The 14003-nt window shown below is 41.5% G+C and overlaps 1 protein-coding gene across 5 annotated transcripts in view; it reads left to right on the top strand.

The window, feature by feature from the left end:
* Positions 1-14003, top strand: part of UNC13B (unc-13 homolog B) — a 208246-nt gene that overhangs the window by 136465 nt on the left and 57778 nt on the right. For all 5 annotated transcript variants that reach the window (XM_039566772.1, XM_039566771.1, XM_039566769.1 and 2 more), the window contains 4 exons: positions 1714-1941; positions 2250-2391; positions 11064-11233; positions 12112-12227. In XM_039566772.1, coding sequence (XP_039422706.1) covers positions 1714-1941; positions 2250-2391; positions 11064-11233; positions 12112-12227 — 656 coding nt within the window. The remainder of the gene's footprint in view (positions 1-1713; positions 1942-2249; positions 2392-11063; positions 11234-12111; positions 12228-14003) is intronic.

Genomic DNA, 14003 nt, shown 5'->3' with positions numbered 1-14003 from the left:
CATGACAGATTTCAGAATTCCAGCTAGGAAAGGCAAATTGTTCAGTTTGGCCTTTCCCAATTCCCCAGTAATTTTCTGTAGTTCTGCATATATAGTATAGAGTCCGTCTCCATCCCCAGGAGACCTGGTTCTGTTAAAGCTGAATAGCACTTCTTTTCTGAAGTTCAAAGCATAGCCCCGGGTATCATTTCAGTTTCATATTCCTTTAATAAATGTTAGGTGCATCACTGGTGAGTAGAAACAGCAGGGACTGTGTAATTAATTCCAGTATTTTTGATTTTATTTCATCTTAAGCCAACAGCAGGAAATTCTGGGGCATGTACTTTTTATTGTACTAAATGAAATACTGATAAATATCAAGCCTCTAGCAAGAAAAATGAAAAAATACTCAGGTAATGTAAAATTATGGCTTGTTTTACACCCAGGTCCTTAACAATATGCCTTGGTATGTAGTGTCCTTAATGAACTTCTGACAGTCTATTGCAAATTGGTTTTATTCTCTTTGGTTATGTACTGCTGGGCTCCTGTGTGTGTGTGTGTGTGTGTTCATAGAGTTTTTTCATATTTAGTCACTACTTGTTGAAGCAGTTTTGTATGCAAAACTGTAATTCCTTATACCAGAGGTGCTTCAGATATCATATTTGCCCACTTCTGGAAGAAAACAGTTTCATGTATCTTTGTGGTTGATGGCTCCCTTTGCACACACCTTGCACCTGCTTTAATACATATTTTTAAGGTAATTTAATATTTGGTGAATACCTGAATGAGGACCTTTTTTTCTAGGACCGAGCTTACTTTAATTAAACTATCCTGGAGAAGTAAAACAAACAAAAGCATATTACATTAAACAGAAAGGTTATGATTGAATGTGTTCACAGGACTTTTGTACTGGTTTAACTTAATCTGATTTAAGATCATAATTTGAAATTGCTGCAGACTGTGTATGGTGAGACTGTGTGCAATCCTGAGTTCCTGCTTTTCATTTCACACCTGACTTACCTGCCCTATTAGCTCACATTGGTGCTTTTATTGATGCATGTCTCACATGTGACACAGTCGTCAGTTTCTAAATTTTGGCAGTAAAAATGACTGTCAGAATTGAGTAGGAAGTATTTGGTTGTGGGAGTAGTCTTATCTCATAATTACATGAATTTTGAAATTTTATAAGAGATAAGCAAGCGACCAGAAGCTTCTCTTTTTTCAGATGCAGTTGACTAGCTGTGCAGTTATAGACTCTACTCTCAGTTACAGACTCTGCTACAAACTTCTGCTCTTCTGTGGTGTTGAAGTGCAGCACTGAGATAAGCTCATAGGTACTATTTGTAATGGAGGTCCTATGTCCTCTTCATAGCACTTGCCCAAGCAAAGATTTATTTATTCGTAGCAAGGATATGAGAGCAGAGGGCATGCTGATGCTGCTGTTAATTTAAGAACCTCATTCCTGGGTGTTCCTCAGCTGTAACAACATTAAATCAATCTGTTATTAGGAGGGCAATCTGATCCTATATTATAGAGGAACTATCCCCTCTGCGTCCAAATGGTCCAAGTTCTCTGTGTATGTTGAAGTAGCGGGGACTGAGTGTAAAAGTCAGTATCAGGAGCCACCATGTGAAGGGTAACTTGTAGCTTTGATCCCCCTGTCCAAATTCAGTGAGACATGATTTTTTGTGTGTGTTTGTTTCTGATGAGCATGGTGTATTTTCTGGTGCACAGGAGCAGCGGAGAAGAGCTCAAAGCATGGAGCTGAAGACCGGACCCAGAATTTCATCATGGCCATGAAGGATCGCATGAAAATCCGGGAGCGGAACAAGCCTGAGATCTTTGACTTGATCAGAGATGTGTTTTGTGAGAGCAAAATGACACACGCTCAGCAAATGAAGACAGTGAAACAGAGCGTGCTTGATGGTACCTCAAAATGGTCAGCAAAGATCACAATCACAGGTGAGTAGGAGAGTTGTGGGTTCTCTTGGCCTCACTTGGGAGCCTCAAGTAAGAGAGCTGGTGTGAAATTAGAACAGAGAGGAAGGGCTTCTCTGACATCTGTGTCTTTCTGCTGAGTGCACATACAGGTAGCAGGTGGAGATGCCCCTATTGCAGGCACTGTGGTGCACCTTGAGCTGAGACTCATCAGAAATGCTCTCATGAGTGATATTCCTGTTTCTCTGGCCATTATGAGCTGCTGCTTCATGTGGTGGTCAGACACACTGTCTTGTTCCAGGGTGATGGTAACCCTTCTCTTTTCCTTTCAGTGGTGTGTGCTCAGGGTCTGCAGGCCAAAGACAAGACTGGGTCCAGTGATCCATACGTGACTGTTCAAGTGGGTAAAACAAAGAAGAGGACAAAAACAATCTTTGGGAATCTGAACCCTGTATGGGAAGAGAAGTTTTACTTGTAAGTGCTCTGACAAGGATTTTTAGCCCCATGTCACCTGTTTGTATGATTTGTGCTTTGACAGCTGTGTCTTCTCTCTCAGTATGCGTTCCCACATCACCTGTAATCTGGGATGGTTCTATTTTTGCTCAGCATTGTGTGTGTGTGGAGGGTTGACATCTTTAACAATGTAGGTAGTGCATACATAGTTATCCCATCTGTCTTCCTTGTGTATATACAAATCATCTGTTTTATGAATACTCTTATAGTGATGTTCCTAGAGAATGCTGAAGAGAAAGGAAAGTATTTAAATCGCAGCTATTGTTCCTGGCTAAAAAAATTCCTTGTAATATGAGAGTAAAATTTGTTGAAAGACTAAGGAAACTTCTGTGACCTATTTCTTGGATCTGCTGCTAGTGTTTGGCAACCAAATTTAAGGTAATTAGTTGTCAGTTGTCTGTGACACAGGCAGCCTCTTCTTTCAGTTTTGGAAAATCAATGTAACAATAACTCAAAGGAGTTATTGTTGCAAATGGGAGCTTTCAAGGTGACCAATGTATTGATGTCTGAATTGAAAACAAAGACTGGAGGCACAATTGCTTGGATAACAGCTACACTGAAAATGTACTGTTCCCTCCTGCTTTTATTGAATAAGCAAACAGTACCCTCAATTTGTCATTGAAGATGTTATAAACCAAAATGGAGACATGAAATCCAACACGTGTTTTCTGAAGATTCTGGGTGCTCTCATTCAACATCAACAATTTTTATTTCTTTCAATGTGTAAGGTCTTCCATCTCTTTCCTTCCTTTCTTTTCCTCCCTGCTCTTTCCTAAACTGCTTGTCGAGAGCTCTGTCTGCAACGTGCAATATGTTTGTGTTTTAAAATCAGGTTTATATCAGTCCAGCTTTGTCTTTACAATGTACAGTACAAACAAAATTATTTTTAAGCAGTTTTGAGCTACTCATTAACGTCAGAAAAATCTTACTGCTATTTTGAGCGAGTGAGCCCTTGGCTTTATTCTTAGTTTAATCCAAGGTAACATTGCTGCTTGGTAAGTAGTAAGAATGCTTAGGTGCCTATTATTTGGATAACTGTAGTTACAATAGGAGCAAATCTGTGTGGGAGCCTTAAGGACCTTGATTTACCATGCCAAGTAGTTACCATGGTATTTGCAGTGTGCTCCCTTCTAATTTTAGGAGCTTCAACAAATACTCTGTTTAAAGATAGATAGCAGAGTGTGATAAATGTCACAGTTTTAACGGTGACGCTGTTTAGACTTAATCGCCATGTCTGTGATTCAGCAGATAGCATGCTCTTGGGCATTAGAGTTGATGCTACTTTCTGTCTTGCCTGTGGTGGTTCCCTTCATTGTCTTGCAATAGCAGGAGATGAAGGGAATGAGCACAGTGTCCACACTGATGTCTGGAGAGCATTCAGTACTGGAATCAGTGTGTTGTTTCATTAGTAGATGTCAAAGCTCACCTTCTGCTGGATGAGGAGAGAGTCATTTACAAGTTTTTCTTGTAACTGTTTTTCTACACACCCATGTTTCTATTTTGCATTTATGGATCTTTTTGCAGCTTACAGCTCTTTAAGTTCTAAAATTTTCTACCCCATAATCAAATGGAAATTTAAATCAACACATTCAGGCCCAAAATACCTGTTACATACCAGGCTTTTTTAGAAGAGATTGTCAGGTCAATCAAGAGATTGCCAAATTTTAAAGGGTTCGATGGGGAGGTGTCTCTGATTCTTAGAATGAGGCTAATTTCTTGTAGTGAGAGAAAGGTGTGCTGGTAGTTACTGAAAGCCTTGCAGTAGACATATGAAAGCTTTGGTGTTCAAAATGGTTAATTCAAAAGGAGCAAGATGTGTAAGTAGAGAGGTCAGGTCAGTTACTAATGTGTATGTCAGCAGTGCTGTTTCTTTTCTGTTTGGCTTGGTGGACTTGTTTGTAGCTGATGTTCATTATATGCCTAGTGCCTTTCATATGATCACAATTCCAGTATCTTTTCAAAGGTTGAATTTAGAGCCAGAAATCTATGTGCATCAGTCATTAGAATTATAACACTGTTATTATAATCCGTGGCATGAATGAAGCACACTTTGTACAGATGAGTGATATAACTCTTTCTACAAGCTCAGTAAAGTTTATTAAAGCAGCCTAAATAAGTTGAAAAATTTTTAAGGCTCTGGTATCCTATTTTAAATAGGGGGGTTTGTGCTTATTTATGGTGATGGGTAGAAAAGTATATAAACTTAAATATCTCCCCCTAAAAATGGCTTTGTTCTTTTCCATATATTTTCAGAAAAAAAATAGTGTGGTAGGTTTGACCCAATTCTAAAGTCCAGATTTAGAATCATATTTTAGAAAAGGCAAGGTTGAAAATGCTCTGGGTTTCCATTCTAAGTGTTATTTAGGTCGTTACTAGCCTGTGTAACTGTAGGCATCTGCTTAGATTAATCATGAGTTCTTGCAGTGTTTTCATGTTGCCTGAGCAAGTGATTTGCAGGCTGTTTCTTTCTGAGAATTATCTCTTTGTATATTTACATCTATAGCTTTAGGAAATACGTTGTTATGGAGAGATATTTGTATATTGCATCAGAGTTTGAAGACCTTTGAAAGCATAAGGTGTTGATTTTTCTGCGCTGTTCAAAGTGTTGTAGGCTCGATGCAGATTTTGCATATATGATGCTTGGCAGCAGGAAGCTTGGTGGGGGACTCCAGCCACTGCTGCAACACAAGCATGTTCTGTGAGCGTGCACTAAGGAAACCCTGCTTTGCTTGGGTTTACATCCCCTTCCCTCATGCAGTAAATGCCAATATCTTTCCTCTAGTTATGAAAAGCAGGCTTACAGATCTCCTTCTCCATTTGCCATTTACTTTTCTCCCCTTGTGCCCTCAGCTCTCTTCCCTTGCCCTTAGCTCTGGCTGGACAGAAGGCAGCATTTGTCCTGCCTACAGTTGGATTCCGACTTGTCTGTAGTGGTTGGTACATGAGAGCCAGCTGGCTCCAGGCTTTCCAGGGACAGCAGTTGGTATGGGTTTCTCTTCTCCATCTAGCTGTTATTTTTTCACAAAACCTGTTGGAATGTAGATGCTTTCATAACAAGTCTGCATAACTCTCATTTCCTTACGAAGCAGTCCAGTAATATTAGAAGGAATCTATTTTTGCCATATTCAGTGCAATTAGAACAAGACAGTAATTCCCCTTTTCAACATGTTTTAGATTGTCAGTGGAAATTACAGGATTCCTGGAATCTTTTTTTTCTGTAAAGGCTGAAGCTAAGCATGCATTTGCATGGGTTACTATACCAGACAGTGCTTAGGAGGATAAACCTGACCACAGGGCAATTTCAGTTTTAAAGGGAGAGCTCTGGGGTTGTTTGGAGGTTGCTTGTCCATATCTTTTATTCAGAGAATGCCATGCCCACTAAATATTATTGGATTCAAACAGGGCACTGCTGTTCTTCCTGGCACAGGTGCAAAATTACTTGTTCATTTTACAGTAATGTCCCCTTGAAGTTGTATGGTCTGAGTACAGCTATGTCTTGAAGCTTTGAATGGTGAGTGTGAAATAATTGCCTGGAACAGATTACATTGTCTCTGAACAGGTTACAAGAGACATGTTTATTTTTTCTCACTTCAGAAGAATAATGGAGTTAAAATGAATGCAGGGCCTCCTGCTAGCAGATAGCCAGTATTTTACTGGGACATGCGGAGCCCATATGATATACATACCTGTTAATCCTTTGGGAATGGCGCTGCTGCTCAGCTATCCACAGGCTAGTTACCCAAACACTTCTATTTGGTTCTGCAATTTTCCTTTCAGCTGCTGAGCGTGTTGTCAAGCTCAACATCTTTCTGTTGTCTCTGTGATTATATGTACTGTTCCAGAGCTGTATTTTAGGCTTCCCCTTCTGAGATCACTGTATTTATAACCACTGTAACTCTTCCCCCCTCAGACTCCCTTCACTGTGTGGCAGGGGCCATCCAGTTTGTCTTGCTTTCTTTAATATCCAGGTACTGCAGATACTGAAACTGGCACTCTGATAAAGTCTCACTTTTTTCCCTGCTCAGTTACCAGTGTGAGACTTAAATCTGAACGCAGACCTGATGCCTTGTGGCAAGCATCTGGTGGAAAGCCGAGTTAATGTAGCTGGGGATGTAAAATGCAGAATCACTTTATCTGCTCTTTGTAGTTAGAAGGGCTGCACCATTAATTTGTCAGTTGGTGTTGTAACATTGGGTAACAGCAAATGATTGTACTTGTTCTCCTAAGAAAAGAGCTTCATGCTAGTAAGAACAGAAAACTCATTTCTTTATTCTTAGACAGCAACAGCAGGCTCTCCGGGCATATTATTGTGCTGTCATGCTTAACTTGTAAGGTACTGAGGATTTTCCTTCGTTCTCTTTCCACTCTGATTTTGCCTTCAGTGTTTTCTCCACTGTCCCTTTTTCTCCCTAAAAGAGGAGTCTTGTCATTGTTTAAAAATGAGCCTCTTCTGAGAAGTTTCTTGCGTTCCATTCCCACTGCAGTTGGCCACAACTGAGCTGCCAGTTGGACCCTGCAATGTTATGACACTTCATTTGAATCAGATTTGAATCCTCCTGCTTTTTCAGCTACATCATTTCCCAAAACAACCCTTTTTTCTGCTCCCTCTCTGTATGTTGTTGCAACTTTTTACTGGGCTTTCTCATACTGGTTGCTACAACTACTCCTTCCTTTCTCATTTTCCAGAAAATCACTCTTTTTTTTTAGGCTTTGCTCCTCAGAAGCAGAGCTGTCCTCCTAAAATGATCACATGTCCTGAAGTCTTGCTGATCTGTTCTCTCCTTCGCATTTTCCCACCTCCTTTACTCTCATCCATTATTTCTGCAAGCAGCTGTGCACTCTCTTTCTTTCTCTTTCTCTACCATTGTTTGAAATATTCCCTGCACTGGACTCTGGAACTTTACAGGCCACTCTTGAGAACTGTGTCGGCAGAAAGGAAACTGCTCACAGAATATGGACATACAGACATTCACTAGACTCTTTGAACCATAAATATTTTTTAGTATCAAAATACAATGAAACTACTCAACTCTGGGCTTGACTGACCTACTTTAAAATCTGCAAAATGTTGTTTCTTCCTCTGGTCTTTTACTTTCATTGTATGTTCTTGCTTAAATCTACATGATGTGTTTCGTCTTTATTATCCTGTCAGCTCTGCAGGGCAAAATTAGCAAATCCAGCACGAATGTTGTTGGGGTTTTTGTTTCTCTGTATGAATTGGTTCAGAGCTAGTGTTCTGGTCATTTTTAGACGCTTCTCCTTTTTCTTTCTCTCCACATTTGGAGCAGACAAGGCACAGGCAATGTCCTTTTCCAGACCCCTGACATCATCCAAGCCCATCTGGCCCAGTCTTTACAGATCAGCAGAGATCTCAGAACTAAGAATCACTTCCTACAATTTTTTTGCAGAAGTTGGAGCTAGATTAGAAGGATACAAATTGCTAACTTCATTGTGGGAGGAACTACAGTGTAAATTCAACAGTTGCTTGTTCTGTTTAGCCACCAATATACTAATTACCGTGTGTGTGGGCATGTCACTGTGTGAGCAGACCAGAATTAACCACAGCTTCGTGTGCTCTCGTGCTTCCCCTCAGCTGGGCATGGGAAGAGACCCAAATATTGACAGTGCAGGGGACGTGTGTGGGTGCTGGGGCTTCAGTGCTGTGTAAGACTAAAGGGGAACGTGGCAAAATAGATAGAGGTAGAGAGTGGGGTAGTGAGCAAGTCAGCAGAACCAGGCTCAGCTGCTTCCAATGCAGGAACCACTGGCTTTAGGCAGAAAATCTTAATGGAAAAAAAAATTTCAATCTTAATTTTTCGTAAAGATTTTGTATGCTGTTTCTGGAAAATGTTACTTCATTTGGTAGCTTAAAGTGTAAAAGTAAGTTCTTTTATAAAAATGGCACCACTCCAAACACTGAGACAATATGGATAAAAAAGAAAGGGTTTGAGCCATGTATGTAGCATACCTGTTTTCCAGTCTCTTGCTCTCTGAAAGGGACCTGAAAGTATTTGGTAATTTCTTCCTTTTGGTGGCGTCACAGAGTGCTTTTTTTCTCTGCATCCTCTTGGGAAAAGCTGTGAGAGCTCAGCTGTGGGAGGGTGGACAGACATATGTGTGCACACAGTGAAATCAAGCTTCATAAAAACATAGCTAGAAGTGGGGCAGGCATCTTGAGAAATGTGCCAACTCCTGTATTAATGAGGGGGAAAGCTTCTAGCAGCAGAGCTTGTTAGCCACAGTCTTATGGAGTCGTGTCACTGTCACAAATTGGAAGCTATTTCTCATTAGTTAGAAAGTTGTTACCCGTCTGCAAGACCAAGTTTTCCAGTGTTCATGATTCTGTTTTGGGGTGCTCACTGAAAAGTGAACTAGTTTTCACACAACTGTGTTGCTTCACCAGATCAAGGACTGTGGTTCTACAGACTTAGATGTTTGATGCTAAGCCACCAACTGAAGGCTTTCAGCTGCTGTGAGCAAGTGATAAAGCTCACTGTCTGGCATGGGACCAGCACAAAGAAAGCAAGTTGAGCAGTCTCTTAAAAAGAACAAAGGAAGGTGTGCTAAAATAGAAGCTTTAGTAGCTCAGTAAATGGTATTGGAAGGTTTCCTGTAGGATGTTGCAGTGAGTTATGCTGCTGTATTTGAGTGAAGGATGATAGCCAGGCACCTCAGGAGCGGGGGATGATGCGTGTGGGACTGCTTAAGTTAGATTTAGGTTTGAACAGTGAACGTTTTCCTTAAGGAAAGACCATTGGAAGCAAAGAAGGAAGACCAAAGTGGTCCTAGCAAAGAGCTATGAGCCAGGAGGTGATGTCTGAAGAAGTCAGGAGTTAACTTACTGATGCTTTGTAAATGGCTCTGTGTGCCAGTTGTATTTTGAGGCACGCATGCATTTCTAAGCACTGAGCCTCTACAATACTGACAGGCTGTACATTAGTGCACCATGTCAGGAACAGAGGATTACTTTTACATGCTTAGGCTGTATTGCTGGCAGACATGGCAAAGCACTCAGATAAATTTGAGAGCTACAAAGAGCAGCAATTCCAACCATTCCCTGCTTGTGAACACTTGTTCACATGGTTTTGTTGGGAAGACATTCTTGAAGTAAAGGAGGAAGGAGAGGAGAATGAAGATGGGAGACAAACATCGAACCTCTTTTATTCTGAACTCTAAGTACAGATATGATTGCACAGCAAAGGCAGGGAGCAGCGATGTGCTCTGCCTGTGATCAGAGCTGCATGGAATTGCCTCTAACCTTGTCCATATAATTCCTAGCTATTCCTCTGTACTGGAAAAATCAGTGGGAGCTGCATGGATGTCTGTTAAATGTTGTCCTGAATCACGGTGGTGGCAGTAAGAGCCCAAATGGTTTCTTGGCAGAGGGCATGCTCATAACCAGCCACTGCCACATCCTATTGACCAGGCTTAGCAGATCTCTTCTGACCCATTTCTTCTTTCTCCCTGTTGCTTAGCAACAGATGCAGCATGTTAATGTTAAAAAGGCTGGAAAACAGGCCTTCAGCAGCAGTTGCCTGTTTTCATAGGTTTTATTTGCTTGAGGGTAGACATTTGTAGTGGTTATGGTGAGTAATCACCCTTGTCATGGTCTCATATGAGCATTCAGATTGCTTTATTGCATGCTCTGTAAATTAGCAGAGCTGTTATAATACGGTTCTACCCACTTCTGACATCCTGGAGCCTGTTTGGATCTACGAAAGTTATCTGAACACCTAAAAAAGAGGGAGAGGCTGGAAATTCTGTCTGTGCATTAAACTGGAAGGTGCTGATTCATCAAACAGTAAACTGCTTCTTTTAATGGAAATGTCTTTATTGATCTGCCCGGAGCACAAAGTATCAGTCTAAGCTGTGAATAATAGGCAGAATCAATTCTAGTAATTAAATACCAATGCTGTAACTACTGCATCACACCCATTCCCCTCAGGCAGCGTCGTGTATCATCTGATTGTAATGTATTGTGAATTGATACACTAGTGCTTTGTGACTGTCTTGAAGTAAGAGATCTACCTCCATCTGAGCTATTTATCCTTTGTTAGAAACCAGCACAAAGGGTGTTCATCACAGATCTTCACTGTGCTAACCTAGAAACTGCATAAAGACAGGTGGTCCTTAGCGCCTACAGCTGAACAGGAGGTCATTGATGGAGAGATCTGTTGAAGCCAGTTAGATGCTGATTGTCATTTTTGGCGGGGGTGTATGCTGGCATTAACCAGCCTAGCTATCCCCAGGCTTCTGTGGGCTTTACAGCAAAACTGACAGCTGTGAAGAGAATTCCCAAGTTCTGTGAGCTGCTGCTGAGAGTGAGGACAAGTAGCAGAGACATAGCCACTTAGGAAGTCAGAAATTGGTGGCTGAGGTCAGGGCAGTGCAGTGCTTCAGCATGCATCTGGAGTGCAGCATCTGCCATGTCACACGAGCATTTAGAGTGCACCAAAAAGTTGTTACATGGTTCGTATCAGACACTCCACTTTTGAAAAAATACACATTGTTTACACTTTGCTAATACATCTCTCTGATGTTGGAGGAGTGGGTCATGAGGAATGCAGAGTGTGTAGCATATAAATGTTGCCTGCACTGCGCACTCTTGAAATTACATTTTCTCTTGTTTGCAGTGAGTGCCATAATTCCTCTGACCGGATCAAGGTGCGAGTGTGGGATGAAGATGATGACATCAAGTCTCGTGTCAAGCAGAGGCTGAAACGCGAGTCAGATGATTTCCTGGGGCAGACAATTATTGAAGTTCGCACTCTGAGTGGAGAAATGGATGTGTGGTACAACCTTGGTGAGCAGGGCCTTGGGACTGCAAGTGTGTCGCTTGTTGGTTTGGGAATGTTTGAGAGCACTTGGATGCATGTGGACAATTGGCAAGAAAGGGAAAAAAAAGTTTACATGGTTTCAGGGGCATACGATGCTGCTGCAGAGCAGCTGCAAAGCTGATCCCAGTTAAAATGGAGTATAATGTGTCAGAAGGTTGATGGGTTTTCTCTGTCAGCCTTTGAAAAGTACAATGGGAGAAATGCTTGGAGCAGGATTCTACTTCCCCTCTGCTAGAGACATGCTGTACTGTGTTCTTTTTTTTAGTGTCAACAGAAGCATTTTACCAGTCTGTAAGACTATCAGGTGCCTTGCACTGGGCTGCCAAGTTGTTGAGACGTTTTCCAGTGGTTGTTGTAGAAAGTACCAGCAAGCAGCCAGATGGTGCTGAGTCGACAGGCACTGTGGATTTGTCATCTCCTAGGAGATCCAAAATCTTCTTGATAGGGACAACCACCAGTTCCAAGGAGTTCAGGGCTCTGGTGAAGTTAGGGACAAATTCCACATCAGTCAGCACTGTTCTCAGAAAAGGAATCTGTCCTTGGTGGTTCTAGTTCAGCTGACCGAATCCGAGACCCTGTAGCACATTTGCTGACAGAAAGGCTGTCTTATGTCTAAAAATGTGCGTAGTTGTAGTTAGATATGTCATATTGAGGGTGTATCATGGCAGTTGTTTTGCTGATGTCTACTTGGTATTATTTAGTGTTTTGAAAGAAAAGAGAAAGTTTTCTCTGTGGTGACTCAGCCCGATGGTCCAGCAGTTTCTCGTGCCATAGTTGTCACCCCGAGATGGCTGTGCTCTGAACATGAACAATGCATATAATTGCTGATGTTTTTGCCTTCTAGAGAAGCGAACAGATAAGTCTGCAGTGTCTGGGGCTATCCGCCTGCAAATCAGTGTGGAGATCAAAGGCGAGGAGAAGGTGGCTCCATATCATATTCAGTACACTTGCCTTCATGAGGTAAGTGGGAATATCACACTGTTCTTTCTGACTATTGAAAAAGCAATCTTCTGACCTTTATTTCCTTGAAATGTTCCTCTTTGCCCTAGGTGAGCCTTCTTTTCCCTCCCATGCAGGCCTGGTAACACACTGAATCATCAAACCCACATTTGTCAGGGAGGCAAAGGCAGATTTAAGCTGTCTCCCCCACACTGGGGACTGGCTGGCTCAGTCTGTCCCACTATCACAGCTGTGCTACTGTCAGGCAGAGATCAGGCTTTGGTTTCACTCAGAGCCCATGATGAGAAACCTCTGAATTTCCTTGACTGATGTTTTCAACATGTGCTGTACCTCTGTCTTTCTTTAGAGGAAGCATACTAAAATCATTATGAGTAAATTCTGATTGAGGAGGGAGTCTCTGTCTTGGGCTGTTAAGTGATGCAGGTATTGGTGGCATAAATTCTTCGGTGCTGCTGCAGTGGTGTGTAGTTATGAACAACTGTTGGGGAACAGAAGATTAAACTGAGGTTTCTGGGCACTGACCTGTCTCAGGATGGACTGAGCTGCACAGGCAGTGCTGCAGAAGTTGGGAGAAATCCAAAGATGACTTATGAGAAGGACTAAAGGGAAAACCCTGTCTTGGAGAGATGCCCAGTCTATCTGTGTCAAAGAAAAGGCAGGCAGCAGGGTCAGTCTCAAAAGTGCCTGAAGAAGGAAGAGTAGTCAGAGTCCTGTATACAAGAATATCCTGAGGTCAGTGAGGGTTAAGCAAGTTCATCTTAGACAGAGAAGGACAGTTGTATCACAGAGAGGAATGTTCATCTACAGGAACAACATATTTATCCAGACGTTGAGCTGGATGAGCTCTGTGGTGTCTTCTAGCCTTACCAGGGAGCTCTCTGTAAGGTAGGTATGAAGCTCAAGAAAGTAGGCTTCTTTTAGGAGGCTGTGTTGTGTCCTTCAGTACATATTTATTGTTTTTTAATTCAGTGATGGCTATTATTTGGTAAGCTGTTTTGGTTTTGTCCTTTGAACATGCATGATCACTTGCTGCTCTTTTTTTGCAAATAGGTATCTTTTTATTATCACCTTCTTTCTTTTGTGTATTCCAAAATGAAGATGATTTGCAGCAAGAATAATACAATCAGGAAAAATAGTAGTGTAAAGCAGAGTCCTCGATCTCCTAATGAGATCATTAGACTTTTGCATCCCTTACTGTAGGGAGCCAGCTGTCTGAAAGGGTGATGAATCTGTAAGTGACATGAATTTGAGGATTACTGAGTAACCCACTGAGCTGAATGTGCAGTTTCTGCATAGCAATGATAGCTGAAAACTTTTCCAGTGTTGGATAAAGTGAAGGGTTATGTTGAATAATAATGCAAGTGTCTAGTTGTTAGGGGTGATCTTAAGGGTGTTCTTTTCAGGAAAAAAAAAATCTGTTTGGACTGTTCCATATAATAATAATTACAACACTGATACAGAGCTGTAATGTCAGCTAGTTTAAATAGCTTGTCCGTATTAAGGCATTTTTATTTTGAGGACAGAAATGCGTAGGTTTCAGGCAAACTAATTAGTGTGTAGTTTCAATGCACTGAAGCACTCTTCTGCATCGTTCACAATGTCTGCTGGGTAAAGTTGTAGGTAAGCATGTGAAAAATTCAGCTATGAGATTCTTACAAGAAGAAAAGAAGGTAAAAGAAAATACAGAGTGGGCAGGGGGAAAGAAAGAGGAAAATGAAGAAATCTGTGTTAGTGCCACCACCTCAGCAGTTCCAAGCTCTTCATGAATCTTACTTA

This window comes from Corvus cornix, chromosome Z (genome assembly GCF_000738735.6).
Source record: "Corvus cornix cornix isolate S_Up_H32 chromosome Z, ASM73873v5, whole genome shotgun sequence".
Lineage (NCBI taxonomy): Eukaryota > Metazoa > Chordata > Aves > Passeriformes > Corvidae > Corvus > Corvus cornix.
This window is presented reverse-complemented; position numbering and strand designations above follow the sequence as displayed.